General features: G+C 37.5%; 10 protein-coding genes across 18 annotated transcripts; 5 read left to right on the forward strand and 5 right to left on the reverse strand.

Moving 5' to 3' along the window:
* Position 1: 1 nt before the first annotated feature.
* On the reverse strand, positions 2–6,025 carry LOC124192969 (glycogen phosphorylase-like). 2 transcript variants are annotated; one of them, XM_046586583.1, is made up of 16 exons: positions 5,554–6,025; positions 4,517–4,618; positions 4,265–4,447; positions 3,519–3,650; positions 3,004–3,115; positions 2,782–2,927; positions 2,541–2,714; positions 2,308–2,454; positions 2,072–2,235; positions 1,899–2,013; positions 1,627–1,809; positions 1,437–1,562; positions 1,144–1,365; positions 894–1,067; positions 661–816; positions 2–589 (listed from the first exon to the last, which is right to left on the reverse strand). In XM_046586583.1, the coding sequence occupies exons 1-16, from the start codon at positions 5,791–5,793 to the stop codon at positions 428–430; spliced, it is 2,538 nt and encodes an 845-aa protein (XP_046442539.1). In that variant the 5' UTR covers positions 5,794–6,025; the 3' UTR covers positions 2–427. The 2 variants fall into 2 exon arrangements, with proteins under 2 accessions (XP_046442539.1, XP_046442538.1); XM_046586582.1 differs by lacking the exon at positions 3,519–3,650 and adding an exon at positions 3,970–4,104 and having other exon boundaries at positions 5,554–5,970.
* Positions 6,022–10,177, forward strand: LOC124192983 (transcription termination factor 4, mitochondrial-like). 7 transcript variants are annotated; one of them, XR_006873948.1, is made up of 6 exons: positions 6,022–6,144; positions 6,245–7,819; positions 7,881–7,943; positions 8,464–8,656; positions 8,726–9,420; positions 9,502–10,177. XR_006873948.1 is itself a non-coding variant. In XM_046586603.1 (2 exons), the coding sequence occupies exon 2, from the start codon at positions 6,281–6,283 to the stop codon at positions 7,130–7,132; it is 852 nt and encodes a 283-aa protein (XP_046442559.1). In that variant the 5' UTR covers positions 6,023–6,144; positions 6,245–6,280; the 3' UTR covers positions 7,133–7,193. The 7 variants fall into 7 exon arrangements, 1 of the variants encoding a protein (XP_046442559.1); XR_006873949.1 differs by having other exon boundaries at positions 9,560–10,177; XR_006873950.1 differs by lacking the exon at positions 9,502–10,177 and having other exon boundaries at positions 7,862–7,943; positions 8,726–9,178.
* On the reverse strand, positions 7,184–8,468 carry LOC124192990. Its single transcript, XM_046586612.1, has 4 exons — positions 8,052–8,468; positions 7,890–7,989; positions 7,491–7,808; positions 7,184–7,425 (listed from the first exon to the last, which is right to left on the reverse strand). The coding sequence occupies exons 2-4, from the start codon at positions 7,987–7,989 to the stop codon at positions 7,403–7,405; spliced, it is 441 nt and encodes a 146-aa protein (XP_046442568.1). The 5' UTR covers positions 8,052–8,468; the 3' UTR covers positions 7,184–7,402.
* LOC124192966 (serine/arginine repetitive matrix protein 2-like) lies at positions 9,986–15,201 on the reverse strand. The gene is made up of 8 exons (XM_046586579.1): positions 14,912–15,201; positions 13,159–14,854; positions 12,745–13,083; positions 12,380–12,664; positions 12,220–12,321; positions 11,934–12,157; positions 11,030–11,848; positions 9,986–10,961 (listed from the first exon to the last, which is right to left on the reverse strand). Exons 1-8 carry the CDS (start codon positions 15,044–15,046, stop codon positions 10,422–10,424), a joined length of 4,140 nt encoding a protein of 1,379 aa, XP_046442535.1. The 5' UTR covers positions 15,047–15,201; the 3' UTR covers positions 9,986–10,421.
* A 442-nt stretch (positions 15,202–15,643) lies between these two features.
* Positions 15,644–17,822, forward strand: LOC124192981 (ubiquitin carboxyl-terminal hydrolase 46-like). Its single transcript, XM_046586601.1, has 9 exons — positions 15,644–15,787; positions 15,845–15,925; positions 15,998–16,214; positions 16,279–16,359; positions 16,429–16,637; positions 16,849–16,995; positions 17,062–17,208; positions 17,278–17,415; positions 17,482–17,822. The coding sequence occupies exons 1-9, from the start codon at positions 15,785–15,787 to the stop codon at positions 17,587–17,589; spliced, it is 1,131 nt and encodes a 376-aa protein (XP_046442557.1). The 5' UTR covers positions 15,644–15,784; the 3' UTR covers positions 17,590–17,822.
* Positions 17,823–18,236: 414 nt separating this feature from the next.
* On the forward strand, positions 18,237–20,080 carry LOC124192982 (probable isocitrate dehydrogenase [NAD] subunit alpha, mitochondrial). Its single transcript, XM_046586602.1, has 6 exons — positions 18,237–18,389; positions 18,628–18,768; positions 18,830–19,002; positions 19,076–19,339; positions 19,401–19,794; positions 19,872–20,080. The coding sequence occupies exons 1-6, from the start codon at positions 18,372–18,374 to the stop codon at positions 19,959–19,961; spliced, it is 1,080 nt and encodes a 359-aa protein (XP_046442558.1). The 5' UTR covers positions 18,237–18,371; the 3' UTR covers positions 19,962–20,080.
* A 2-nt stretch (positions 20,081–20,082) lies between these two features.
* LOC124192988 lies at positions 20,083–21,142 on the reverse strand. Of its 2 annotated transcripts, none has more exons than XM_046586609.1 (5): positions 21,018–21,142; positions 20,805–20,954; positions 20,552–20,732; positions 20,293–20,463; positions 20,083–20,224 (listed from the first exon to the last, which is right to left on the reverse strand). In XM_046586609.1, exons 2-5 carry the CDS (start codon positions 20,948–20,950, stop codon positions 20,114–20,116), a joined length of 609 nt encoding a protein of 202 aa, XP_046442565.1. In that variant the 5' UTR covers positions 20,951–20,954; positions 21,018–21,142; the 3' UTR covers positions 20,083–20,113. The 2 variants fall into 2 exon arrangements, with proteins under 2 accessions (XP_046442565.1, XP_046442566.1); XM_046586610.1 differs by having other exon boundaries at positions 21,066–21,118.
* A 211-nt stretch (positions 21,143–21,353) lies between these two features.
* Positions 21,354–23,348, forward strand: LOC124192979 (m7GpppN-mRNA hydrolase-like). The gene is made up of 7 exons (XM_046586598.1): positions 21,354–21,607; positions 21,718–21,880; positions 21,945–22,064; positions 22,134–22,498; positions 22,569–22,716; positions 22,804–22,969; positions 23,060–23,348. Exons 1-7 carry the CDS (start codon positions 21,510–21,512, stop codon positions 23,221–23,223), a joined length of 1,224 nt encoding a protein of 407 aa, XP_046442554.1. The 5' UTR covers positions 21,354–21,509; the 3' UTR covers positions 23,224–23,348.
* Positions 23,195–25,329, reverse strand: LOC124192980 (alpha-methylacyl-CoA racemase-like). Its single transcript, XM_046586600.1, has 7 exons — positions 25,056–25,329; positions 24,942–24,988; positions 24,584–24,719; positions 24,443–24,520; positions 24,302–24,367; positions 23,987–24,230; positions 23,195–23,916 (listed from the first exon to the last, which is right to left on the reverse strand). The coding sequence occupies exons 1-7, from the start codon at positions 25,114–25,116 to the stop codon at positions 23,400–23,402; spliced, it is 1,149 nt and encodes a 382-aa protein (XP_046442556.1). The 5' UTR covers positions 25,117–25,329; the 3' UTR covers positions 23,195–23,399.
* A 47-nt stretch (positions 25,330–25,376) lies between these two features.
* Positions 25,377–26,883, forward strand: LOC124192989 (tumor necrosis factor alpha-induced protein 8-like protein). The gene is made up of 3 exons (XM_046586611.1): positions 25,377–25,925; positions 25,996–26,202; positions 26,269–26,883. Exons 1-3 carry the CDS (start codon positions 25,776–25,778, stop codon positions 26,473–26,475), a joined length of 564 nt encoding a protein of 187 aa, XP_046442567.1. The 5' UTR covers positions 25,377–25,775; the 3' UTR covers positions 26,476–26,883.
* Positions 26,884–27,111: the final 228 nt, after the last annotated feature.

Here is a 27,111-nt window from a genome sequence, read left to right on the forward strand (position 1 = left end):
TCTGTGAGATTTGTAATGCGGATTTATATCTATTTCCTCATTCTCATTACATTTGACTACAAAGAAAGGAAAACAAGGTGGGATTTTGAAAATGACCACAATAGTTTTAAAATGGTAAGAGAAGAAGTGGAAACTCACATTAAAGTTCTTTCTGTGACAGAAACAGAACAACATCGAAGCTAGAATTCAAGAAAAATAACAAACATGAACAATAAATGACATTGTGGCTACAACAGTCTGGAGAGACGGCTTTAAAAGATTTACAAGATCGTTCTTTTCCCACACATTATTCAATCGGGTTACAACTCTTCCACTTACAAAAGATTAGTCGAGTTGTAACATGATTGTGTGATGATTACTGTGAACACGTTTTGCAAACTTTTCCTCCTATAATATGCAAATGTGACAAAATAGACGCTTCAACATTTCATTTGCCTTCCTCAATAGGCTCGTGAGGAGCAGGCAACTTATCCCACGTAGGCTCAACGCCCCAAATTTCACGGGCGTATTCGGCGATAGTCCTGTCACTGGAGAATTTACCAGATGAAGCAATGTTGTGGATACACATCTTCATCCAGACGCTCTGGTCCTGCATAGCCAATAACACAAAATATATTAGCTCATTTTTATTTCGAAAATTGCTTTGCTATGTGTGTTTACCTTGTAGGCCTCGTTAACCCTTTCTTGGGCGGCCATGTAGTCGTCATAATCAGCCAGACAGAAGAAACGATCGTGGTACATAAGGTTGTTGTAGATATCACGGAACTCTTCGGGGTTGTTCGGGCTGAAGAATCCTGAAGCAATCTGGTCAATCACCTAAAAACAGTAAACAAAAACATTTGCTATGTTAAGATATTATTCCACTGGATCGTAAATTTATTAAGAAAACCAACCTGCTTCAGCTCGGCGTTTGCGTTATAATAGTCAAAGGCGTTGTAGCCTCGCTTTTTCAGATCTTCCACTTCATTCTCCTTCATACCGAAAATGAAAATGTTGTCCATTCCCATTTCCTCGGCCATCTCAACATTGGCGCCATCAAGTGTACCAATAGTCAAAGCTCCGTTCAACTGATGAGTTAAATAAGAACACACAAGTTAACTTCCGATCCCGAACAAAAAGATTTAAAATAAAAATAGTATTCACCATGAACTTCATGTTTCCAGTTCCCGAGGCCTCAGTACCGGCAGTAGAAATCTGTTCACTGAGGTCTGCAGCAGGAATAATCTTCTCGGCCAACGTAACACGGTAGTTTTCTAAGTAGATAACCTTCAACTTATCGCCAACAATAGGATCGCTGTTGATCACTTGGCCGACTGAGCAAATAAGCTTGATGATTTTCTTGGCCATATGATAACCTGGCGCAGCCTAAATACGAAAGAAACAAACAAAGAGTAATCGTTGCTCAATGTGTAGACTACCAAGGTTAAATAACATACCTTTCCACCAATCATAATTGTCCTGGGAACAATTGAAGCCCTTGGGTTGGCCTTGATGCGATTGTAGAGCGTAATAATATGGAGAGCGTTCATAAGTTGACGTTTGTACTCGTGAATACGTTTAACCTGTTGACAACCAAAAAAATGTAAGACGAAAATATTCAAATTAAATTATTTACGGTTTCCGAACCTGAATGTCGAACAAAGAAGCCGGGTTGACGTTGACGTTGTATTCCTTTTGGAGATACTGGGCCACCTTCATCTTGTTTTCCTGTTTGACTGTCTGAACAGAGCGTTGGAAAACTGGATCTTCGGCAAGCGCCTTTAGCTGAGTCAACTGATCCAAATGAGAAATCCAATCTTCGCCAATACGCTTTATAAAACAAATAAAAAGCAATAATTAGAACTCTGTCATTTCGTATTCGTTAAATGAAATTTAAAAAATTTTTTTTTTTTTTTTACTTCAGCAATGACATCAGCGAGAGCCGAGTTGCAGAGCAACAACCAACGACGGGGAGTGATACCATTGGTCTTGTTCTGGAACTTCTCGGGGTTCATCTCATAGAAATCATGGAACCTACAAGTGAATTGATTAATGTCCACAGCTTTTCATACGACATCATGTGGATAGTTACAAGTCGCGCTTAAGGATGTCGGAGTGGATCTGAGCTACACCATTCACAGCGTGCGATCCAACGATGGCCAGGTAAGCCATGTTAACACGTTTTTCTCCTTCCTCCTCAACCATTGACATACGACGAAGGCGATCACTGTCGCCGGGGAAAGCCTTTGCTACGCACTGGGTTAATAAAGTAATAAATTAAGGATTGAACATTCAAACTCCTCAAAATCAAAAGCAATTAATACTAACCTGAAGATGGCGGTGGTTAATTTCGTAAATGATTTGGAGATGACGAGGAAGAATAGAATTCAGCATGCTGACGGGCCATCTCTCAAGGGCTTCGGGCAAAACAGTGTGATTGGTGTAAGCACAAGTACGGGTGGTAATATCCCAAGCCTGTAATTATCAATTTCAAGATTAAGATTCGTGGTAGAACTTGATTAGATAGCAAAAAAATAATATTCTCGAAAATAACAATTTACCTTTTCCCATGTGAGTCCTTCGATGTCAACAAGAATTCTCATAAGCTCTGGAATCGCGAGCGACGGGTGAGTGTCGTTTAGCTGGATAGCAACCTTTTCTGGGAACGAGTCCAAGGATGTACGAACAGCTTCGCGCGATCCGAACTTGGACGACTTGAAGCGGCGAACAATATCCTACACAAAGACAACGTGGAATGTGTTAACACTTGCATTTGTAGAAACACAAGTAACTTAATCTTACCTGAAGGGTGGCGGCCACCATGAAATACTCTTGCTTTAGACGCAGTTCCTTGCCTTCGAAGAAGTTATCGTTGGGGTACAAGACACGGGAGATGTTCTCGGCAAGATTACGATCCAAAACGGCTTGGATGTAATCACCGTCATTGACTAAACATTTTTTTAAAAAAGAATAAAAAATTAATAATTAAGAAATCTCATGGCCTAATTATGATTTAGAAATTACAGAAGCGCAAATCGAAATCTTGTGGTGACTTGGCAGACCACAACCGCATCGTGTTGACGACGTTATTCTTGTAGCCAGGGATCGGATTGTCGTATGGCAAGGCAAAAACCACCTTGAGATTTTTTTAAAAAAAAGATTAATATTAGATTGTTGATAGTAAAACAGAAGGAAAACAGTCAAAACCCCATGCAAGTTAGTCTACTAAAGCAAAGCTAAGCACTACCAGACATGCATACTAATCACAATTTTTACCCACCACCAGAAGTAATAATAATTGAACAATCAAATATCAACAATGCTATGATTCAAGTGAGATTAATTCCAGTGCCAGAAAAATTTAATGACTACTTAAAAAACGTTACTTGGCTATAAGGGATTACAGGATTCTCGATATTGAAGATTTAGCAACAAGCACATTTGCAGAGCATGGAAGCGTAAACATTTCAGCAGGTCAGCATCACAAGCAGGTTGAAGGGCGGCTCGAACAGCACAAAATAATTTAAATATCGTCAAACCTGAGTGTTGACCCACTTCTTGCCCTCTGGTGTGTCCTCCACATGGCCGTAGAAGTTGACAGGAAGAGTGAACTCTGGGCGAGCCTTTTCCCATGGATTGCCAAATCTCAACCAATCATCAGGCTCCTCAAGCTAATATTTCAACCACAGTTATAAGAATCAAATCATTAGTTAAAGCTGTCATGCCCCCTATAGAAGACAACTCGTTGAAGAATGTCAATACAAAATAAAATAAAAATAAACAAAATACATCCCACGGTGTGCTATGCATAATAATCGAGATAGGGGGAGGGTGTGGAGGAATCTTCACTAATGATTTAACAATTTAACACCACTTAAATTTTAGATAAGATCACCCGTCACCATTTGTTATTAAAATAAATTCTAATTCTAGTAACCCAGTGCAATAAGACCCAGCAGCTAAAATGAAAATCTTTTGCTTCGTAGAAACCTTTGTATCAATCCACTTATGATATCCGTCGTCACTGGTGACAACACGGCCTCCAAAGTGAACCGGAATAGAAAACTCCGGGCGTGATCGCTCCCATGGGTTGCCAAAACGCAACCAATCATCAGGTTCTTCCAACTTTAGTCAAGTGCATCGTAGCAGTTGTTCGTTAATTTTATGATAAATTAAAATTTCAATTATATAGTAAAAAGGATATCCACAAACATAGGTTTATGGAGAAAGGGAGTATCTAAAATGACAAGATTATTATTATTAGAATAAAGTGAGACTACATTACCTGTTCTCCGTTCCTGATGCGCTGGGCAAAGATGCCATACTCATAACGGATGCCGTAACCATAAGCGGCCAAGCCAAGAGTAGCCATGGAATCCAGAAAACAAGCCGCAAGACGACCAAGACCTCCGTTACCCAATCCAGCATCTTCCTCCATCTCTTCCAATTCTTCAATATCCAAACCCAACTGAAAAAGGGAAAAATTAAATATTATTCTCAAAAATTTCCATTTCATTTACATGTAAAATTCACTTACTTGGTACATAGCCTCATCGCATGCGCTTTGGATTCCCAAGTTGACAGTAGTATTTGTCAGAGTACGGCCCATATAAAACTCCAGGGAAAGATAATAGACACGCTGAAAACAAAAACAAAAAACATTAATAAAACATTGGTAATCTGTGATTATTGACCGATTAGGAAAACACGACAAAATATAATAATTAAGATAATGTCCCGCAAAGATGGCACGTGCTCATATTATTTTGACCTCTTCAAGTCATTGAAAAGGGCAATCTAAAATTGAACACTGACCTCTACTTACAAGTTGCCCTTGAACCAGTTATCCGAGCGGATAACGTTAACTGCACGAAATTCTGTTTTCCCAGATAAGGCGAAAAAGGAAAAGAGGTAATGTTGGGGAAAGTAGGTTAAATTATCTTTTGGAGTCATAACGACGTTTAAGCAGTTTCAGTCCTTATATGTGTTAGAAAGCATCGCAACTAAGTCAGAGAAATGGAGAAAGTTTTGAATGGGTAGGATCGTATTGATGAATCCCGTGTGTGGCGGGAGTGATCCCATCACGTGATATGCACGCCCCAATAGCGAGGCTCCGGCGTGCTAAAATAAGATCCATACCAACAAGCTTGGAACAAAACTCGCATGGTAGCGACTGCGCTCGGCGCCGACCTCAACCAAAGTCACCTTCAAGCGACCCGCCACTAGATGCAGTCGACGACATACAAAACATAAAACCATATCTTAAAGCTTATAGCTCCAATTGTTTTCAAAACCTCTTTTATACAGTTCACAAGCTTGACAACCTAAAACACTACATCAAACAGAACAATAAAAAATATAGTTAACTGGATTGAAAAAGCTGTACAGTTCCGCATGAGACTCATATTTGAAACGAAAATGTAACTAACGCCATATACGATATCACTGTGACAAATGGCCCTCAGGCATTGGAATAAACATCAATTTTCTGATAAATATAATGTATGCATTCAGCATAGCAACAAAACATGACACGTATCTCTGCTATATACTTAATTAAAAACAAAAAATTACCTTTGGGTCTTTCTCGTAATAGTATTGCTGGGTTCGGATCCAACGAGATACCAGATGATCTTTCACGGTGTGTGCAAGGGCGAAAAAGTAATCGCGAACCGTAGATACATTACGATCTTTGACTAGAGTGTAGTGCAAATGACGATTGAAGGACTTCTTGACGTTGGCCACGTTCTCCACCTGAGCAATACCTCGAACCGAGATTTGCTTTCGCTTTTCGGCATCACTTTGGACCGACATGATCGCAAATAATTACTTCAAACTTTACCGAGAGTAAATTGAAATTGCAAACAATGAATTGCAGTAGACCGACTGAAATACTAGAGGAGAGAGAGAGCCGGCAAGAGGAGCACTGACTTTCGCCTCGATTAGAGAACGAGTGAAGTGGTGTATGTCTTCGGAGAGAAACGTCTAAGTAAATCGGTACGACAGATATGACGAACTTGAAATCAGCTGATAACAATGTCAACACCATCTGGCGAGTCGCCTTTCAACCTGAACAGACGATATCCACCGTTCAAAAAAAAAACACAGCACTTGTTTACCAGTTCGTGTTCACAACAAATTTGTATTCGCAAGAAAACAAAAAACGTAAGGTTGTAATTTCAGTCATAAATATGCGTAGTTTGTTAATTTTATCTCCAAGCGTATCCTCATATTTTTTTCGGTTACATTTTTTGCTAAAAAAAAGGAATTTAAACGAAGATAGGATTCTCATCGATTCACCATGCTGCGGAAGTCATTCTCTCATGTGTTAAATGTTCACAAGAAATCAGGAAATAGGTGGAGTAAAACCATACTGGCTCGCCTTAACACTAAACCAGAAGAAATAGAAGACATGCAAAATTCTCTTGGTCAACAAGTTTGGGAGGATTCTCTACGGAAGTTTCAAGATTTGGGTTTCTCTTTGAAGCAAACTACAAAAATGCTTCTTGACAATCCACTGTTACCAAGCTATCAGACTGATAAGCTATGCCACAGCTTTGACGTGTTGAAATCTGTTGGTTTTAAAACCGAAGAAATTAAAGAAGTTCTTGTTCAGGAACCCAAAATCTTTGATCGTGATCCTCGAATATTGAAGAAGAACCATTTAAATTTAACAAAGCAGTTAGGCGACCATCAAGGAAGAATTGCAGCACTTGCTGCACCCAACACCTTGATTGACAACAGTTTAATCACTAACCAAAAAATTGACTATTGCATTATGGAGATGTTGATCAACAAACCTACTATTGCCAAATCAAAAATTCTCAAGTGCCCTTACATCTTGATTAAGACCCGGCATAAGTTTGCCTATAGGTCAGGCTTCTATAAGAAAATCGATCCAAAGAACAAAGAAGGATTGGCAAATAATCCAAGTATTCCTGACCTATTTTTTTCTTCTGACAAAATTTTTCTGTCCCAATTCAAAGGCTTTAGTCTTGAAGACTATGTCGTTTTCGAAGAGATGATGATGAGTGAAGAAGATAGTTTCAATGATGAAAATGAGAAGGCCGATGACAAAGACGACCAGACAGATGAAGATCCAGATGATGAAAATGTTTCAAAAGGAAAAAAAAACTACTCTCGTCGCAAATAATTTTGTTCATAGCATAGAACTTTTCAAATTAAGGATTAAATACAACATTGGTAACCACTAACCAGCAAAAAAGCTTGGGTGTGTTGTATTAAACAGTAGTTTCAGACGAACAAAGCTGAACAATTTTGAAACAAAGACTGGCGAACTATTTTTAAAAAATGGAATGCAAAAAATGTTTAGCCTACCCCAAAAATTCGGAATTTCAACAACAGTGGGCGAACGACTTCTTCACAATTAAGCTTTTAATTCAACGAATTAGGATTCGGTATTCTACTGCTTGCCATTGTTCAAATCTGCGAAAAAAGAACAAGTTGATTATCGATACAGCTGTCTATTAAGTATAAAATGTTTTACTAACGGGATTTAGAAGTTGATTTATCCGATCGTTTGGCTTTGGTTTCAGTAATTTTTTTATGTTTCTTTTGCTGATGGTGGCGGGGTGTATACTTCTTTCCTGGTTTTGTTGGGCGATTTAACTTGGTTTTTTTCGTTGTCCTTAATTGAGAATGGTGGGTAGGAGTGAGCGTCGGGCCAGTATGGTGAGTCGTAGTGGACACCTTACGCTCTGCCGGAACTGGACTTTTGGTCGAGGTTTTACGGCTACTGGTAGTTGCTGTAGCTGGAGTAGAACGAACTGCCCTCGGATGCCGACCAGCTACTTTGAATCCTTCTTCCGCTAAAAATCAAGTAATAGTATTTTAATAAAGATTAACATTTTTAGTTAAATAGATTTCTTTAAAAATCTTAGTTAATTTACCCAATGATGCTGGCAGTGGATGCAGTGACTCTTCCATTGGCCATAGGAGAACAGGTACGATGCAAAGCAAAAAAAGTGTTCCGATGCATACATTTTTCATCTGAGAATGTGTGCAAATTGACAATTAGTTTTAGTAAAAACTCGAGTAAACTAAAGAATTACCTTAAAGTTCTCCCGATTGACGACAAACCTCTAAGAAATATGTAATCGTGAGAAATGAAGCTGTGGCTAGTCATCCACGTCCCTTATATGTGCTTACTGACAGACGGAAGGCTGTTTTTGTTCATCAGCTAGATTACATCCCACAGCTCATGTTACAAAACAATAGGTAGAATGATAAAGGGGAGGTCCTCTTCAGGAAATAAAGCCGGAGGCGGAAATCTTGGGATGGGCTGTAGTAATCATCCCTTGTTCAAACATCTCATCTTGTTTTTCTTGCATAGAAATTTCAAGAGGTATTTGAATACGCTTTTCATCATACATGATTGGATGTGCCGATTAAGAAGAATGCCTGTGGAAAAGACATGCCTTATAATAAGATCCGCATTACTGACTTTTTTTTAAATATGGATAGGTATAAAACGCTGGGAACCACCAACATCGTCATTATTTGTAGGTTATTTCCACATCAATCACAGCGTGTAAAGGAAACAACGCCAGCACTACAAAAAAAAAAACATTAGAAAAGAGAAGATCGAGTTGAAAACCGCGAGTAAAACCTCTACCCAACCATCATATGTGTCAAGTCCACCTTCCTGCCTTGTAAGGTATCTGTCAAGTAAATCAAATTAATTTACATTTGATCTGTCATACAACACTTCCAACTTTTTCCCCAGTTGACGCAGGCTGCTTCCCGGAAAGTTGATGGTTTCAAGTAACAGTGGCCGTGTCACTCCCTTTTCCACTGAATAAGAATAGAAGAGAGGGCATCTACATTTTCATTGAGCGTGAAACCGTAACCGTGGACGTTAGCAAACATAACATTTGATAGCGCTGCTGCTGGAATCAGATCCGTTTTGGATTTGACAGCAGATAGACGCAGTACCTATTTTGAAGACTTAAAAATGGCTTTTTTACGGGGATATCCGACAGAAGTGAAGGTTTCCTTATCCAAGCAATTAATTTGTACTGCTGCGGTCATTCAAGCGATTCCATTCAACATTCCACATCGCATTATTCTCTTATCTTAAATAGAAAAAAAAAATTATTGCCATCATTGCTGCATTCAAAAGACTACCATCGTGTCATTTTAACGTTAATTAGGCATGCCAATAAAAGCATTGTTTTTATGTTTTTTTTCCCTTCATTGTGAAAAATTCCGTCTGACCCTGATGTAATCGCAAAGTCAAGAGCTCTAGAACCAAAAAGAAAGCCAGTCGACGAATAAGCGGAATGGGTCACCTTGCAGTAGTCATTCTAGCATCCCGTGCGCAAAGTCACGTCCTTGGAGTTCACTATCTCTGCCCGCTTTAAATAGATGACTTTTGTAAACAATGTTGCTGCAGACTGTCAGACGTGACTTATCAAGCAGGTTTGTCATCTTACTTCTTTGGTTCCAAGTACTTTATATAAAAATATTCTAGTTCTAATTCTTAAAAAATACTTCAATAAGGCATATAATTACTTTCTTCTTCTTCTTAACTTGGCGACTCAAAATTTATGGAGAATAGGGAGAAAATTGCTTTACCGAGATTGCTGTCGTAAAATCCTATAGAATAACTGTTACTAAAAGCCAGGCAAGTACAATTTATAATAAGCTAATACCAATTGGACGTCTAGGAAAGTATACCTAAATAATCTTGGGTTTCTTGAGTTTCGTCTGGACAGTTGCTGCATTCTGGCAAGAAAATTTTTGATTTTAGACAATTGAAACAATGCCAAGAATAAGCTAAAGCTATTCTGAATCACAACATAATATGCTTTGAACATCAAGCTATAAAATCTTGATAAACTGGATATTTGATGGTATTTATAGCTTATTGGAAAACAAAATGCCGGAACTTGGTATTGTCATCGCTTTTTCACCTATACACGAGTTGGTATGTTGGTAAAAAAAACCTTACATAAAATAAAAAATTTAATTAGTATTAACTGTGTAACTTGTTGCGAGCAAAAAAACACTTTCGCGACCATCTGTATTTCCAAATGCATTCATATGTAAATTTTTGGCAACACATCTAATTTGCCGAAACATAAATCCGATAAGCCTTTGGATTTGAACAAAAGAATGACAAAACGTAGTACATGAGAAACCCGCAGACAACAAAAATACATGGAATTACTTGGTACTATTGCTATTTTAAACGTGAATTTCTTTATTAATACAAAGCATATTGTAAGCACTTGTTAGGCTGGATGCGATGTATGATTTGATTTTACGGAATTCAAATATGGAAACGGAATTTTTCTTAAAACAAGGGGAAACGCAGGATAAAACATAATAACCAAAATGGCACATTTTACCTGCGTGTAAAATCGTTGTAATAAAAAAAATGAACTTGAAACAAGGATGCTTGAAAAACGAAACAATGCCTATTTGTGTTCCCTCTTTGCTTTCCGTTTCCATTCGTAATATTCGGGCGGGGCAGTGGTAGGAAGGAGTAGTTGGCATTCATCATTCAATAATAATTCGTGGCATAGGCCAGAGTATTCCATGTAATTCTTAACAATACCTTGCCTTTTCATCATCTTGTAACAGTGTTCCCACGAATCCAAGGATGGTATACCTTCGTCGATGCAAAAATTCTCCATTTGGTCGAGAGTAAAGTCGAACCATTCTCCCACCAAGCCGTGTACAGCATCCAAAGCTTCTTTCGTCACTTTGGCGCCTGCGTAGAAGCGGAAATTTGCTTTATTGAATGCCACACTTGTAATGTTATCTTCTTCTTTCTTTTTGGTGCTAACTGCACGGGGCTTTTTCTTAGCCGCCTTCTTTTTCGCTTCTGCTGCCGCTTCTTCGGCTTTTTGGGCTGCCACTTTGGCCCGCTGAAACTTGACTTTCGCTTGAAAAACAGGATCTGCCTTCAGTCGTTTTTCTAATGGGACAAAATCCTTGCTTCTATCTTCAATATTCTGAAAACCGCGATAACAGAATTGGTTAGTTTAAGATATTACTGTGAATCCCATTTAATTAAATTTACCTCAAAAGCAATGGCAATGCAACGCGGGATCGGTCTTTCTTGATCATCTTCCACGTCTTCCCATTCTGTATTAGAAGATTCAGCTTTCTCATCAAGTGCTGACTTAACTAATGACTTCCCTTTCCCAGGATTTAAAATACTTAATCCTTTGGATGCGATATTGGCTACAGACGCGCGTGAAAGAGCAGGTGTAGTAGAAGTCAATTGTGTTTTATCCTGAGCAGTTTTCGCTACCGGAACGCGTGAAGCTGCAGGTGTAGCTGAATCAGGAGCTGGAGTAGATTGAGTCGAAGGCTGTTGATCCTGAACATTTCTTATAGCTTTTTTCACAGAAGACTTCATCACGTTCATGAACATTGGGCTTTGGGTTATGGAACGCTTCCGTTTTTTGGCGAACGGAGCAGGGGTAGACGGATGTAAAGGAGTCTTTTGAACATTCCTTGACGTAGGTGATGTTACGTTCGTACTAGTCACTGTTCCAGCATTAGAGGATTCTGATGCATTCGATTTTTTAGTTGAGAAAATCTGTGTAGGAGCACCTTGCTCACTAGGTCTGATTGGGGACATGCTGAGCGGAGCTCCACCGAAATCTGCACCTCCTGCTACTACCGTAGAGTTTTTAAGAGCAGGATATCGGTTGGTTGGACTCATCCCAATTTTTCCTGATTTGCGGGAACTAGACTTGCTGGATTCAGGCAAAGAATGCGTTAGTCTTCTCGACTTCGCAGATAACTCTTCGTCCGTTTCTTCCTCATTATTTTCTTCTGTAGACTTTTCGTCTATGGAATCGTTATCACTTGGTGGAGTTTCCTCCACTTCCTACGAATTTACAAACAAAATTTAGTTCTAGGTATAATGAAACAAGATATTGACAAAATGAAATAGATAGTGAAAAATAATTTACAGCTTCGTTGATCAATAGTAGATCATCCACAATTGGTTGAATCGTACTACGATCCTCTTTGGTGGCCAGAGACTGAAATTTAAGACTTCCTCGTGAGCGGCTTCCAGATGATGACAACGATGCTTTAGCTTCTTCGACCTGCTCTATGACGGGAGATGGAGTTTTGTTGATGGGTTCCGTAATTTGCTTCGACAAGAGGTCGTCAGGTTCTTCCGATTCCGATTCTACATAAATGGATTCGTAAATGGAAGATAAACGAAGAAATATATTTTCAACTAGGACAAACCTGAATCGGAATCTAAGATTACTCTGGAGAACGCCGGTAACGACTTATTGGGAGGTCGGTTAGAACGCGATGGCAATTCCAATACAGGATCATCATCTTCACCTAAGTAATTTTTTAAAGAAGACAATTGGAATAATAAAGTCGTTGACGGAAAACCAACCTGATTCTGGGCGTGTTATGTTCTTCCTTTTGATTACGTTTGATGAAGACTTTGATTCGGATGCCCTCCTTGAACTGCCTGGAATACTTTCAATTTCTTCAAGTAATGGCGAAGGAGTTTTGCGAGTAGCAGTTGATCGTGTTGATTTATTGGGGCTGTTGAAAACATCATCAATTGTTTCTGACAAGGAATTGTAGGAAGCTCGGCTAGAGCTCCGCAATTTTTTTTCAATTTCCTTGATTTTAGGCGATGGTAATAGATTCAATATGGGGCCATTGTCTTCATCTGAATAATGTATCAGAACAATTACAATTATTTGAATGGGCAAGATTTAAGGATCGTTTAAAGCTGAGTGAAACACTAACCTGAGTCTGGGCGTTGAATTTTCTTTCTTCTGATTACATTTGATGAAGACGATGATTGAGAGGGTCTGCTAGAACTCCGTGAAATATTTCTCGTTTCTTCAGCGGAAGGCGAAGTAGTTTTGCGAGAAGCGGTTGACCGTGATGAATTATTTGCTTTTTTCAACGCCACATCATTATTTCCCGGTAAGGATTTGGAGGCTCGGCTGGAACTAATGTTATCATTAGACTTTGTTGCCGTCGTTGTTTTGTTGGAAGCTCGACTGGCACTGCGCAAACTTCTGTTAATTTTCTTAATTACCGACGAAACTGATTCAGCATCAGCATCTTCGGGATCATTATCTACCAATATACAGAAAACAATAATGGTATTTTAAATATGGCTAGGAAACGGGATATTGTCATTCTATAAGTTACCTGAAGCTGAAGGTGGGACTGCGCTTCGTTTGCTGTCATTTAATGACGATGATGACTTATTTGATGCTCGGCTGGAAGGACGCGAAACCGTTCCTTTTTCTTCTATTTCTTCGTCGACTAATGGAAGAGTTGCGTGATGCGAGGTTACCGCCGTTAAATTAGATCTGTTAGACACCAAAACGTTTGGGATTTCCAGTGTAGGACCTTTAAGAGGGGATTCTGATGATGCAGGAATGTCATTCTTTTCTCTTGGCTCCACTGTCGGGCCAGTCATTAAGTGTTTACTTTTTATTATCTGTGTGGATGATGTAGAAGGAGAAAAATCATCTGAGGATTCCAGTTCTGGCATGTCGCTATCGTCAGACAAATCAGAATCACTAGCTTTAGTTGGGGTTTCTAAGAGTGCTTTTGATTTCTTCATCTCACCAGGATCTTGTTCTTTCTGGCTTTGTAGAGCTTTATTGAACGCTGTAGTCGACATTCGCGTTTTAGATTTTTTGACAAGGCGATTAACTTGTTGCATCTTTTCAGGACTTTCTAAAGCTGAGGGAATTTCCACAGAATCTTGTTCTTTCTCGTCTTCTAGAGTTTTTTTTGTTACTCTAGTCGACATTCGCGATTTAGATTTGTTAACAAGGCGACTAACTTCTTGCTTCTTTGCAGGACTTTTTAAAGATGAGGGATTTTCTTCAGAATCTTGTTCTTGTTGATCTTCTAACACCTTTTTGAAGGTGGTAGTCGACATTCGCATTTTAGATTTGTTATCAAGGCGACTAACTTCTTGCTTCTTTTCAGGACTTTCTAAAGCTGAGGGAATTTCCACAGAATCTTGTTCTTTCTCGTCTTCTAGAGTTTTTTTTGTTACTCTAGTCGACATTCGCGATTTAGATTTGTTAACAAGGCGACTAACTTCTTGCTTCTTTGCAGGACTTTCTAAAAATGAGGGAATTTCTTCAGATTCTTGTTCTTGTTGATCTTCTAACACCTTTTTGAAGGTGGTAGTCGACATTCGCATTTTAGATTTGTTATCAAGGCGACTTACTTCTTGCTTCTTTTCAGGACTTTCTAAAGATGAGAGAATTTCTTCAGAATCTTGTTCTTGTCCATCTTCTAACACCTTTTTGAAGGTGGTAGTCGACATTCGCATTTTAGATTTGTTAGGAAGGCGACTAACTTCTTGCTTCTTTCCAGGACTTTCTAAAGATGAGGGGATTTCTTCAGAATCTTGTTCTTGTTGATCTTTTTTCCCATCAAGGGTTTCTTGAAACATTGATGTAGATGTATGTTTCTTAGATTTCAAAGGTCTTCGAGAGAGTAATTTATCTGGACTTCCTAAATCAGAAGGAATATTTGATTCACCCAGGTCATCAGAGGTATTGACCACCTGTGACTGCTGACCGAGCTGCTGGCTTTGGAATGCTTTGGAATAAGCAGAAATTGACATCCGTTTCTTGTTTTTTTTTGTTGGTATTGGTCGAACATCTAAACTCGGACTTCCTAAGTTTGACAGAATCTCAGAGTTATCAAAGACGGAATCATCCTGAAAGCTGTGAGTCCGTGTCTCATCAACACTCTTCTTTTTTGAGACATTTCCTTGAGATAGTACTTCATCATTAAGTTTCCTTTTCTGAACCCTCTGACTACTTTGAGAACTTACTACAGGTGTGACAACTTCTTCATTTTGTGGAACAAGTTTCTGAAATAAAAAAAACCATTTATTATACATGTTGGAGCAAAGAATTCAACAAATTACCTTATTAGGAGGTTCAAAAATTTCGTCTAATAGATCAGGCGAATCAACTGGTGTGGCAATATCAAAGAACTTGTCAATCGCACGTAGTGGTGTCTTAGTCTCAATCGATTTGTTCATCTTCTCATCTTTCGCCATTTTATTTGAACTATTACTTGAATGTTACTTGAATGTGAAAACCTTTTATCGACATTACCGCCACAAAGCACAAAATCGAATTGTGGGAAATTGGAGGGAATAGGCTACAAAATAACAACTTCTGAACTGCAAAGGCCAGTCAACTGCAATTGATAGACTGATAGACTGACTGTCAGCTGGTATACTCTGGCGAGTGGTAGTCCTAACTATTTTAGCTCAAAATGAAAATCTTTGATATGAATAAATTTTATTTTTCCGGAATGCTTTATTTCGATATATTTATATTCGATAAACTAAATGTATTCAATGTTAAGAAATGGCACTGATACATATTTCTTAATTAGTAAACTAGCGGTGGCGCTGTATAACAAGAAAGAAATGAAAAAAATAATCCCGCTAAAAATGAATACAAACTTTAAGTTTTGGGCTTAGTTTAGCGATATGTTTGTATTTACTGCTGGAGGCTAGATCTAAACGGCTATTTAATTAGTTTACTTTATAGACCAATAGCTAAATTTTAGAACTTATCTGGCATGGCATAATTAAAAAAAAACGGAGGTATTCCGACAGACACCGAGTACCGAGTTAACAAATAACAATGGCCTCCACCAAACTTAAAAGTAAAATCTGGCACTGCTGTAGTATTTTGAGCGATTGCGACTATCGTGTTTATTTTCATCGATACTCGAGATTAGTGAAAACTTCATCTAGAAAACTTCTCAATTTACACAACAAAAAATGGTAAAAATTATATTATAGCTTTAAATAATCCCTGATGCAAACATATTTTTAATTAAGGGAGCTAACGCGTCTCAGCTTGAAAAAGAAATCGGATCTGAACAATTTCCGACGAATGAACACTATTTCGGACTTGTAAATGTAAGTTTGACTTATAACACATAAAATGTGTCGATGAAAATAGCTTAAACTATGTTTGAATTTAAAATCTAGTTTGGGAATACTTGTTATTCAAATTCTGTCCTTCAAGCTCTATATTTCTGCAAACCTTTTCGTGAAAAAGTGTTGGAATATAAAATGAAGAACAAGAGATCCAAAGAAACATTGTTGACATGTCTAGCTGATCTCTTTCATAACATTACTACCCAGAAGAAAAAGGTTGGGACAATAGCTCCCAAAAAGTTTATTGCTAGGCTGAAGAAAGAAAAAGGCAACTTATTCATCAATAGTTTTTTGGGAGCTTTGGGAACTAATATTTAACTTAACGTATTTAGAAGAATTTGATAACTATATGCAACAAGATGCCCATGAATTTCTAAATTTCTTGATCAATCATATCAGCGAAATCATAACAGGTTGGTAGAGTAGGAGTAGATAGAGTTGCATGTTTGGAAAAAGGTTTAATGCTTAATTTAAAACAACAGCTGAACGACACCAAACAAACAATTCAGCGACACCGACAACTAATGGAAAGGTTCAGAATTCTAAAGATCCCTGTAACGGATCCGCGTCTCTGAAATTTGATGGCAGTAACGGTTCGATGACGTCCACTGGAAACCATGAATCAACGTGGGTTCATGAAATTTTTCAAGGAATCCTCACCAGTGAAACTCGCTGCTTAAACTGCGAAACTGTACGTATTGAACATTTTTTTTTTTAATTATCATTGTGGGTGGGCTACATCTGCTTACGTGGTTCAGCTTTCATTTTGTTTTTAATGATACAATTTTTTATCAAGTTATTAGAAGTCATGCAATTCTTTCAAAGAAGCTCTAGAAATCAAGAAATGAGTCATGGGAAAACGATCTTTTTTTTTTAAATCTCCTTAAACACTTTCTTCACAGGTCAGCAACAAGGAAGAAGATTTTTTTGATCTGCAGGTTGACGTTGACCAAAATACTAGTATTACCCATTGTTTAAGAACATTTTCGTCCACTGAAACCCTTTGTACTGACAACAAATTCAAGTGTGATGTTTGCAGTTCTTATCAAGTGAGTTCATTTAAGTTTGCACTTCCAACACTTTAATATACCTAGTTTTTTTTCTCGCTTCTACAGGAAGCTCAGAAATGCATGCGAGTGAAGAAACTTCCTTTGATCCTTGCACTGCATCTCAAGCGGTTCAAGTACGTCGAACAGTACAATCGTCACATAAAAGTTTCACATCGAGTGGTGTTTCCACTTGAGCTGCGGCTATTTAACACTGTACATAATTTATTTATAGCCAAATATTTAAATTTAAATTAATTTCGATTTCTTTTCATTAAATAACAGTCTGAAGAATGCCCTGACAGATTGTATGACTTGGTAGCAGTAGTCGTCCATTGCGGAAGCGGGCCCAACCGTGGTCATTATATATCAATTGTCAAAAGTCACGACTTTTGGCTGTTATTTGACGATGATATAGTTGACGTAATTCTGATTTTATTTTTGCTAAAATATTCGTTTTTTATCTATTTGTTTGGTTCCATTCCATAGAAAATTGATCCGTCTGCATTGGAAGATTTCTATGGTCTAACGTCAGATGTACAAAAAGCCTCAGAAACTGGCTACATCCTTTTTTACCAATCTCGAGACACATCCTGAAAATGAACAATGTATGGATATGAAGAGTTCTTGTTATCAACCAACTCCAAGAGTACCAAGACGCGCGTAATACATCAGGAGAAGGAATAGTAATAAGAAATTAAGAATGAACAATTTAAGGTTGTTGGATAGAAACTTTTCAGTGAAAAGTGTTCTCCTTGTAAATGAAAAATATCCTAGAGGTTTGTTAATAGTGATATTTCATTTGTTCAGTAATAAAATTATAAACTCTTGTTTTTCCAGCAAAACTTGATTGCTATAATTTTAAAATTGAGTTAAAAGAACAATGTCTAAAACAAGTAGACAATTAGACAAATGTAAGTTTTGTTTAACTTACTAATTAAATCTTTCCAGAATGTTCCGCGAGAATTTAAGTGAATAAATTGTCTTCTTGATTGACGGTTGTAAAATGCACGGTTTCTACAGGGGGAGGATTGTAAAATGTAAAGGGAAGTACGGAAGTTCAAAATTCAAATTAATGTTAAGCCTGTTCATTGTTTGAGAAATGTTGTCGCGCTCTCAGGCGATTAAGTAGCAAATATATATTTTTTATTATTATCATCCTTTAAATTTAAATTGGAGTACCTAATGAAGTTAAGTTGGTGACTTGTCCAATAAAACATACATAAACGAGTTTATATCTACGTACTTGTTTTATTCGAACTAGTGCATCCCTAATAGAAAAGTAGAAGAGCAGTACTCTAAAAAAAACGTCGGCTGCTGCACTGCATTTCAATCAGGTGACCCATACTGTATCAGTCCCGCTTTTAGTCCCGGAAATAATGGCCGCTACCCGCCGGGTAAGAATAAAACAAAATTTCCATTAGCAGAAATTTTGTTATCATTTTTTTGTAGTTAGGGATTGGTTTTATTCAATGAAAGATAGATCAACTTTTACGAAAACAAAGAAAAATTTCCCTTACGTAATGTTACATTAATGAATAGTGGTCAATATAAAATATTACCGATGAAATGTAAGGCTTAACAAGGGAAAGTCGTAATTAATCTAATTTGGTTCTATAAAATTATTATTTTCAGACAACATCTTTGCTGAAATCCTTGATAGGATCGCAGTTGAGACATTATTCAGAAGGTGTACGCACAGTAACCCTAATACCTGGAGATGGCATCGGTCCTGAAATTTCTGCTGCTGTTCAAAAGATTTTCACTGTTGCTCATGTAATTATTTAATTTAACATCTTCTGAACTCTCAAGTAATTGCAATTTTTTGCACATTTAGGTTCCCATTGAGTGGGAAGTAGTTAGTGTGACTCCAGTGAAAGGTCCAGATGGTAAATTTGGCATTCCCCAGGCTGCAATTGATTCAGTGAACAAAAACACAATTGGACTTAAAGGACCTTTGATGACCCCTGTTGGGAAAGGTCACAGATCTCTAAATTTGGCACTTAGGAAGTAAATGCAAAAACTCTTATAATTCATCACAGAATATTTCATAAATAGACTTTCTTTTCAATTATTCTTACAGGGAATTTAATCTGTATGCTAATGTACGACCATGTAAATCAATTGAAGGGTACAAAACTCTCTATGATGATGTTGACGTAGTTACAATTCGCGAGAACACAGAAGGAGAGTATTCCGGTATCGAGCACGAGATTGTTGATGGCGTGGTGCAGAGCATCAAGCTTATCACGGAAGGAGCTTCGCGGCGTGTTGCGGAATTCGCTTTTGACTATGCTAGGAATAATGGGAGGCAAAAAGTCACAGCTGTGCACAAAGCTAACATTATGTAATTCGATTTTTACGACGTACAAATTTATGAAAATTGCTAATTTTTTCATACTTGGCAGGCGTATGTCGGATGGTCTCTTCCTCCGCTGCTGCCGTGAGGCCGCTGAAAAGAATCCAGATATTCGGTTCGAAGAACGTTATCTAGATACTGTATGTCTCAATATGGTTCAAGATCCTGGAATGTATGACGTACTTGTCATGCCTAATCTCTACGGAGATATTCTCTCCGATCTTTGTGCTGGTCTTGTCGGAGGATTAGGTTTGACACCTTCGGGAAACATTGGAACTCAAGGAGCCATTTTCGAATCTGTTCATGGAACAGCACCTGACATTGCTGGTCAAGATAAAGCTAATCCAACGGCCCTGTTGTTGTCAGCCGTCATGATGTTGCGCTACATGAATCTCCCCGAACATGCTGCAAAAATCGAAAGAGCGTGCTATGCCACAATTAAGGTTAGATAGCTATAAAAATTTATTTTTTCATGTTGTTATAGACTGTCATCTTGGTCTTTTTTCCCATGATTTTGCAGGAAGGGAAGTATTTAACTGCAGATTTAGGAGGTAAAGGAAAATGTTCCGAATATACGGATGAAATTTGTCAGAAAATAGCTGCAGAATAATTCCGTAAACCAACCGGTACTTTTTTTTGTTAGAAGCTTGACAAACAAGTGATGTGACTAGCTGAATTGTGTGTTTACTTATAGTAATATACTGTAGTTGTTACTACTTACTAGAACTAGATAGTTGAGCAATTGTTTATTGTCATGCTTGGCTATTTCCAGTTATTCCTAATGAATACCAGCATGGCCACTACTGCTACACAACATGCAGCTGTTGCTGACACCTTCAGCAAAGTATTAATAGAATTATTCAAAACAGCTGTCTAGAAATAGTATTTAAAGTATTAGTCAAGAAATGGTCAGAATAATTAGGGACTTGTTAGTGAATTACCCATCCTCCTTGACTAGAGATGAAATTTGAAAATCTTCCTGTAATGTAATCTGTGCTCCATTGAATCAACTTGGAGAAAAGATTCAGGGTGTGGTTTTGCAGTGCAAATAAGGTGACATCTGAGCAAAAGAAAAACACCACAAGGACTCTTTCTCTTGTTAAAGTTCCCCCCTATTAGAAAATAGTTCATTTTGTGTTACTATGTGTTAAGAGGTTTTCAAAAGAAACTAGGAGCAGAATTATTAAAAAACTATCATACACTGAAGATCTCCTGTATCATCTCACTAAAATTTTGTCCATTAAGGGTAGTCAAATCAACACTTTGGGCTCTTAGTCGAACTTCATTTCTAAGTGGTGATTGAGAAAACTCATTAGCCAGTTGTCGCAAGTTTGAGGCATTGCATATCCACAGAGGGTTGCTGAACTGAATGTTATCAAGTCTAAGGAAAGTAAACAATTAATAACTAACTTAATAGAAAAAAAAAAGTTTAAAAAAGTCAGGAAACACCAACACAGGAACATCTGGAACTGGTAATCCTTGTAATTCAATTTCTTCTCGGACGAAATTTGTGTATAGCTCTCTGCTTTGAATCTGCAGCTCAGAATCGGACGGTGTAGAATTTTCATCTTCATTTGGATCGTAAATTTTCCGTGCCATTTATCTATTGAGAAGAATACATAGTATTGAAGGCCGCACTGACATTTTTGAACTTTCGTTCATATACCGTAACACTATAAAAAAAATTAAAAGATCTAGTATCGTATCGTCATACGTATCGTAAACAGTAGATCGTCGACCTACACGAACGCTGGTGTTGAGTGTGACCAGTAGATGGCGAGTTTTAGCCAATACCTACGTACTAAAAGAAGAAATTCGGCCAAGCACGTCGTTTACAAATCAAATCAAATATTTCTAATTCGATATAAAAGAAAATTATTAAAAAAAAAATAAAAACATATTAATTTATTAAAATATAAATAATTAAAACTTTAAGTTGTATAAGTCTGATATTAGTCAAGTTTGAAAAGTTCACATACGTCTCTAGCAAACATACCTATTTGGTCTTGTGTAGGGGGCGACCCGGCGACGTGCGTTGACAAGACAGTTAAGATAAAGAATTCAAGTCAGACGAAGATAAACAAACCAACGTTTGTTTCACCATTTCACTTATTTCAGTCTGTTATTTTATTCGTTTTCCCCCTTTCATTTAAAAGACATGAGTGTTCCTCTACAAACTCCTTCAAAGAATGTAGAGCAATGGAATTGGGCACAGATGTACAAAATCCCACCAGATATTCTGGATGATTTGTGCAGGTTAGTTACCCTAATTTGTTTTCATATATGTGTCTTGTGTATGTTCGTAAGAGGAGATGAATTTGTCAGTTGTTATGACATTGAAATATTGCTGTATTTTCCTGTTGCAGTCGATTTATTGTAAATGTACCTGAAGAGGAGAGAAAGGACTTGGTTAGACTTTTCTTCCAGATTGAGTTGGCACACTGGTTTTATATAGACTTCTATTGCTCAGAAGAAAACTCTACTAGAAAACAATGCAACATAAAAGAATTTTCTGCAAATATATTCAAGGCAATTTTTTACACATTGAAGCTACATTTCAATAACATTAATTTATTTTTTATTTTTATTACAGCATTTGTCTTTTCTCCATAAGTACATACCTAATTTTGAAAGGCATCTTGAACAATTTCGTGAATACAAGCAGGCTGTTCCAACTTTTGGTGCTATACTTTTGAATGAAGAATTAACCCATGTATATTAATGAAATATTACTATTTCCATGAACAATTTTGATCAATAGGTTTTTGAAATATATCTACAGGTCTTGCTGGTTCAAGGATTTTGGTCCAAGAGCTCATGGGGATTTCCAAAAGGTAAAGTTAATGAAGGAGAGGATCCAGCTCGCTGCGCAGTGCGTGAAGTTTTAGAAGAGACGGGATTCGACATATCTCATCTGATATCCGTCAAGGAATTTTTAGAAACGACCGTCAACGACCAATTAACCCGACTTTATATCATACCCGGTGTGCCCCATGAAACAAAATTCATACCCAGAACAAGGAATGAAATTAGGGCCTTGCAATGGTTCCCCATCGCCGATCTCCCAAATAGCAAAAAAGACGCTATGACTAAAGTTCGACTAGGAATCGGTTCTTCTTCCTTTTTCATGGTCTTCCCGTTTGTCAGGTGCCTTTGTTTGTCAATTCTTTGACATGTGAATAGCTCATTTAAGTATTGTTATATTAAAAATTACTAGACTGATCCGGAACTGGGTGTCCTGTCGAATAACTTATAAGCAACAACAATCGGGAAATGGTAACAACAGGAGGACAAAGCAGAGGCGTAAATCTCTGGAGGAACAGTCCATAACTGGAATTCTTCAAAGGCTACCCAAGCCGAGTTCGGTGAGCATTTCTTTACTGCTTAAACAAATTATTATTTAACGCTTTTATGTTTGCAAAAAATTTAATAAATATGTCGTTTTCCAACAGGAAGATGATGCTATTAAAGGTGCATCAGCTGCGAATGCTGAGATGTTTTACCAACGACTTTCGAAGTCGGCTGCGCACCCATCTTCTTCAGCTTCTACCCAGATACCCCAAGGAGGGTTTAGTGTGAAGAAGGGAAAAACTCCTTCTCGTCGCCAACTGTTTACTGGTGTGCAAGCCTTTGCTAATTTAATAGTTATTATTTACTTGTTGTAAGGGGGAAAAAATTAACTTTTTTTATACATATAATAACCAATAGATAAAACACAAAAACCCGGTACACCGCAAGGAGGAATCTCCTCAACTGCAAGCACCGCCGTCATTGGCGATACGTACAATTCAATTAAACAAACTTGCTACGTCGCTCCATCCTGGCTTAACTTTAAGCTCAATATGGCACCTATTTTGGCTTGTTTTGACTAGGCTCATGCTTATGTCTCAGACATATGACCTCGTCAGCTTTTGTCATTCTCATTAAATTTTCTTGCTATTCAGTAACTTTTGATTGAGGAGAATATACGACACGTGAGATTTTTTTCGTACAAATATATCATTGTAATATTAATTGCAGACGAACTCCCCAAAAACAATTTACTAGTTTACAATTTAGCACTGCCATTAATCTGATGGGCAACTTTGTTTTTGACGAATTTTTGGATATCTTCTGTGGTGTAGCCCATTTGAATAAGAATTTCTCTAGTGTTTTCGCCAATTGACGGTTCCTCAACGTTATTTTGGGCTTGAGCAGGTGTGCGACTAAGACGAGGTGCTGGTGCTGGATCATATTGACCTTTCGTGTTACGAACGAAGCTACCTCGAGAAAGATTGTGTTCATGAAGAGGCGCTTCGTCTAGGCTCAACACTGGCGCAACACAAGCATCGGTGCCATCAAAAATAGCTCGCCATTCTTCCTGGGTTTTCTGTAAGAAAATGTCGTTCATTTTTGCTTTAGCTTCTTCGGAATCGTCAGGATATTGATCAGGGACGTTCTCTACTCCAGCATCGGCCAATCGTTGAATCAATTCTTGATAGAATTGAGGCTCCAAGGCTCCAACAGTCATGTGTTTCCCATCCTTTGTTTCATATGTTTCGTAGTAATGAATTCCTCCATCAAACCTATCGCGTATAATTTGCATAGATAAGTATTGATACTTTTTGGGGATGATCTTTCTTAATTAGTCGTTACCAACTCTTTCCGCGAACTCCGCTCCAAACAGGCATGTCTCGTGACTTGAAAATCCAAGACCCAATATAGGCTGCCCCTTCAACCATCGACGCGTCAATTATTTGGCCCATATTAGATTTCTCTCTTTCGAACAATGCCATGGCTATACCCATCGCACAAAGTAAGCCGCCGCCAGCAAAATCGGCTAATAGATTCTGCGGAGGAAGTGGATTGCTTTTATGCCTCCCAAGAAGAGAAAGTAGTCCTAAATGTAAATGGAGAACAAGTTTGACTAAAGAAGACGTGGAAAACCTACTAAACATAATTTTTGATTACCACTCAGAGCAACGTAGTTTATATCATGCCCAGCCATAGAAGAATACGGTCCATTTTGTCCAAACCCTTATTTGGAAAACAATAGTTTTTTAAAAGGGAAAAACAAACAATTTTTGTATGGAAAATTTGTGTGCTGATTACCGGTAAGTCTGGCGTATATCAGACGCGGATTTTGGCTAAGTAATACTGAAGGACCAAGACCAAGTTTTTCCATTACTCCTAAAATAATTTTTGTGGTAGTGAAGTTGAAATAAAGAACTTGAGGGGAAAAAAATATTTTACCAGGTCTGAATGGTTCAATGAGAACATCAGCTTTTGAGCATAATTTATGGACAATAGCAATTCCTTCAGGAGACTTCAAATTCAAGGCAATCGACCGCTTCCCTCTTCCTTGGCGATCTAGCGGTGGTGCATTAGCCTATTCCGAATTAAGTGTCAACTTTTAAGTATTATAATGTATGAAGGTCAGTAGTCATACTAACTAATAAAAAAGACATGAATCAGGTAAAATTTCATTACAATGAATTTCCTCTGTCCACTTATAATTAGGCTTTAATATAATTTAATAAAATAAGCATTTTTATTAAAGTGAGGTAGAGAGGACAGAGGATTACGATGCTGTTTTGTTTTAAGAAAATACCTTGTCTACTCGAATTACATCTGCTCCAAAGTCACTTAAAATCATACCTAAATGCAGAGGTTGAGTATAGAATTAGAGTGATAAAATCTTTAACAACAACTAATCATCACTAACCACAAAAAGGTGCAGGGGCCAATCCTGCCATTTCAATTACTTTAATTCCTTTTAATGCCATCTTTATTTTTTCGAAGAAATAAGAATGCAACAGAAATAATAGTGCTTCGTTTTTTTGTGGGTTAAACTATATTTGAAAATACTACTTTTATATGGATATGAGAACAAATCTCTGATCCATATGTTTTAACTTCAGAATGATAAAAACTGAAAAATAAAAGATGAAAGTTCAAAGGTACATCGTCTGCACTGTGTACATTTCCCAGCCCTCTTGTTTTTGTCGTATTAGTAGTCAAGCATACACGAAGCAGCAGCCGCTTCACCTTTGTGTTGCCTCTGGGCGTTGGCAGAAAAAAAAATTCACACCAAGGGCCGCATGGCGTATTAAAATTTGTAGGATTGTAGCACAAACGTCTGTCACGAGCTCACGACACCCTTTGTGGGGGTAGATTATTCGTAGTTTAGGAAGGCAGATAATACCGGGCACTTTCATTTTGTTACGAAAAATTTGCTTACTTTGTCCTTCACAAACAAATCTTACAATTGATTAAAGTAGATGAAAGACAGAAATCAGTAAATGCAAAATTAATTTATATTTTAGGAATTTTTATAAAGCACCATTGAATATCGTGGAATAAAGGCGGTCGTTAACCTCTTTATTCAATCAACAAGTGATAAGTCGCCTTATTAAGCCTTAGTGTTAAAATCGAAACTGTAAATATGTCGGACAACTTTAGAGCCAGAGATATTGCTCTGAAAGCTCAAAAAAAAATACTTAGTAGAATGTCAACTAAAGGGGTAGCAAAGGTTTTTGTTGATGATAGAATGGGTTCCCTTCTGGACAATGTATACAGGCTCTGCAAAACCTACGTAAGTAAAAAATTGTAAAATATTGTTGATTGTCTGAATCCAATTACTGAACTACTTCTATTTATTTTAGACACAAAACAAGAAAGAATCTGAGAAGATTGTAAAGAATATCATCAAAATTGTGACCAAAATTAGCCTTTTAGCCAGAAACGAGCAGTTTACCCAAGAGGAGTTGGCTATTGCGTCTGAATTCCAAAACAAGTTTCACAAAGCGGCAAAAACTGTGATTTCATTTTTTGAAGTGGATTTCAGTTATGATCAGAAATTTTTAACCCAAGTATGTTATGCCTTATTTATAATATGTTCTCACTAATACTTAATTAATTTATTTTCCCATTTGCAGCTTTTGATTGAGTGTAGGAACTTGCTGAAACAAATAGTCCAACCACATCTCACTGATAAAAGTTTAGGTCGTATTGATTTAGTGTTTGGATTTTTTTCTAATCCTCCATTTCTGGATATTGTTTTCAAGAAAAATTCTGAGTACAATGAAATAATGACCAAAATCATATCAGACATGCATAGTGCTCTTGATCAAGGAGAATTGTAAAAGATTTCATAAAGTTTATTTATACTAGCTCCAGTGATTATGTATAGTGCCTTCACAATCCTTTTCTAATGAAATCAACCTGTTCTCACTCAAGACTTCCTATATGTTGTATATGCTCATTTCAACATATATTATAAGGCCTTACATTCCACTATCCTTTGATCTTACATTCATTTGTAAATCCAAAAGGACCAGCGTGTCAGTATCCCTATTTCATTTATTTATCTTTGCTTCTGATGGCGATGGCGTGGCCTTGAAATTCATACCCATTTTACCTTTTTTTGACCCGTGAGCGTCCCAACTAGTTCTTATTTGACTTAAATTTTGAACTGTATATCTTACTTTGCTTTTGATTCCTATACGAAGTACGAAGTGTTTTCGTAATACAAAGTACATCACTTACACTTACAATGCAACGCTTTTTAACTCACATGACATATTTAGATTTGTTTCAATTTCAGGGAACATTACAATTCGTGAATTTAGGTGATGTGAATCCTTTTTTGTCTCTTTTAAGGTTTAAAGCTGGATTCTGATTCGCTGTTGTCATCTCCGCCAGAATTCTGTATGGATCGGACGGTTTGTGGAACCATGTATGTGTGGTTTGTTGTGTATTTGTTGTGGTAATTGTGTATT

Source organism: Daphnia pulex, chromosome 4 (assembly GCF_021134715.1).
Source record: "Daphnia pulex isolate KAP4 chromosome 4, ASM2113471v1".
NCBI lineage: Eukaryota > Metazoa > Arthropoda > Branchiopoda > Diplostraca > Daphniidae > Daphnia > Daphnia pulex.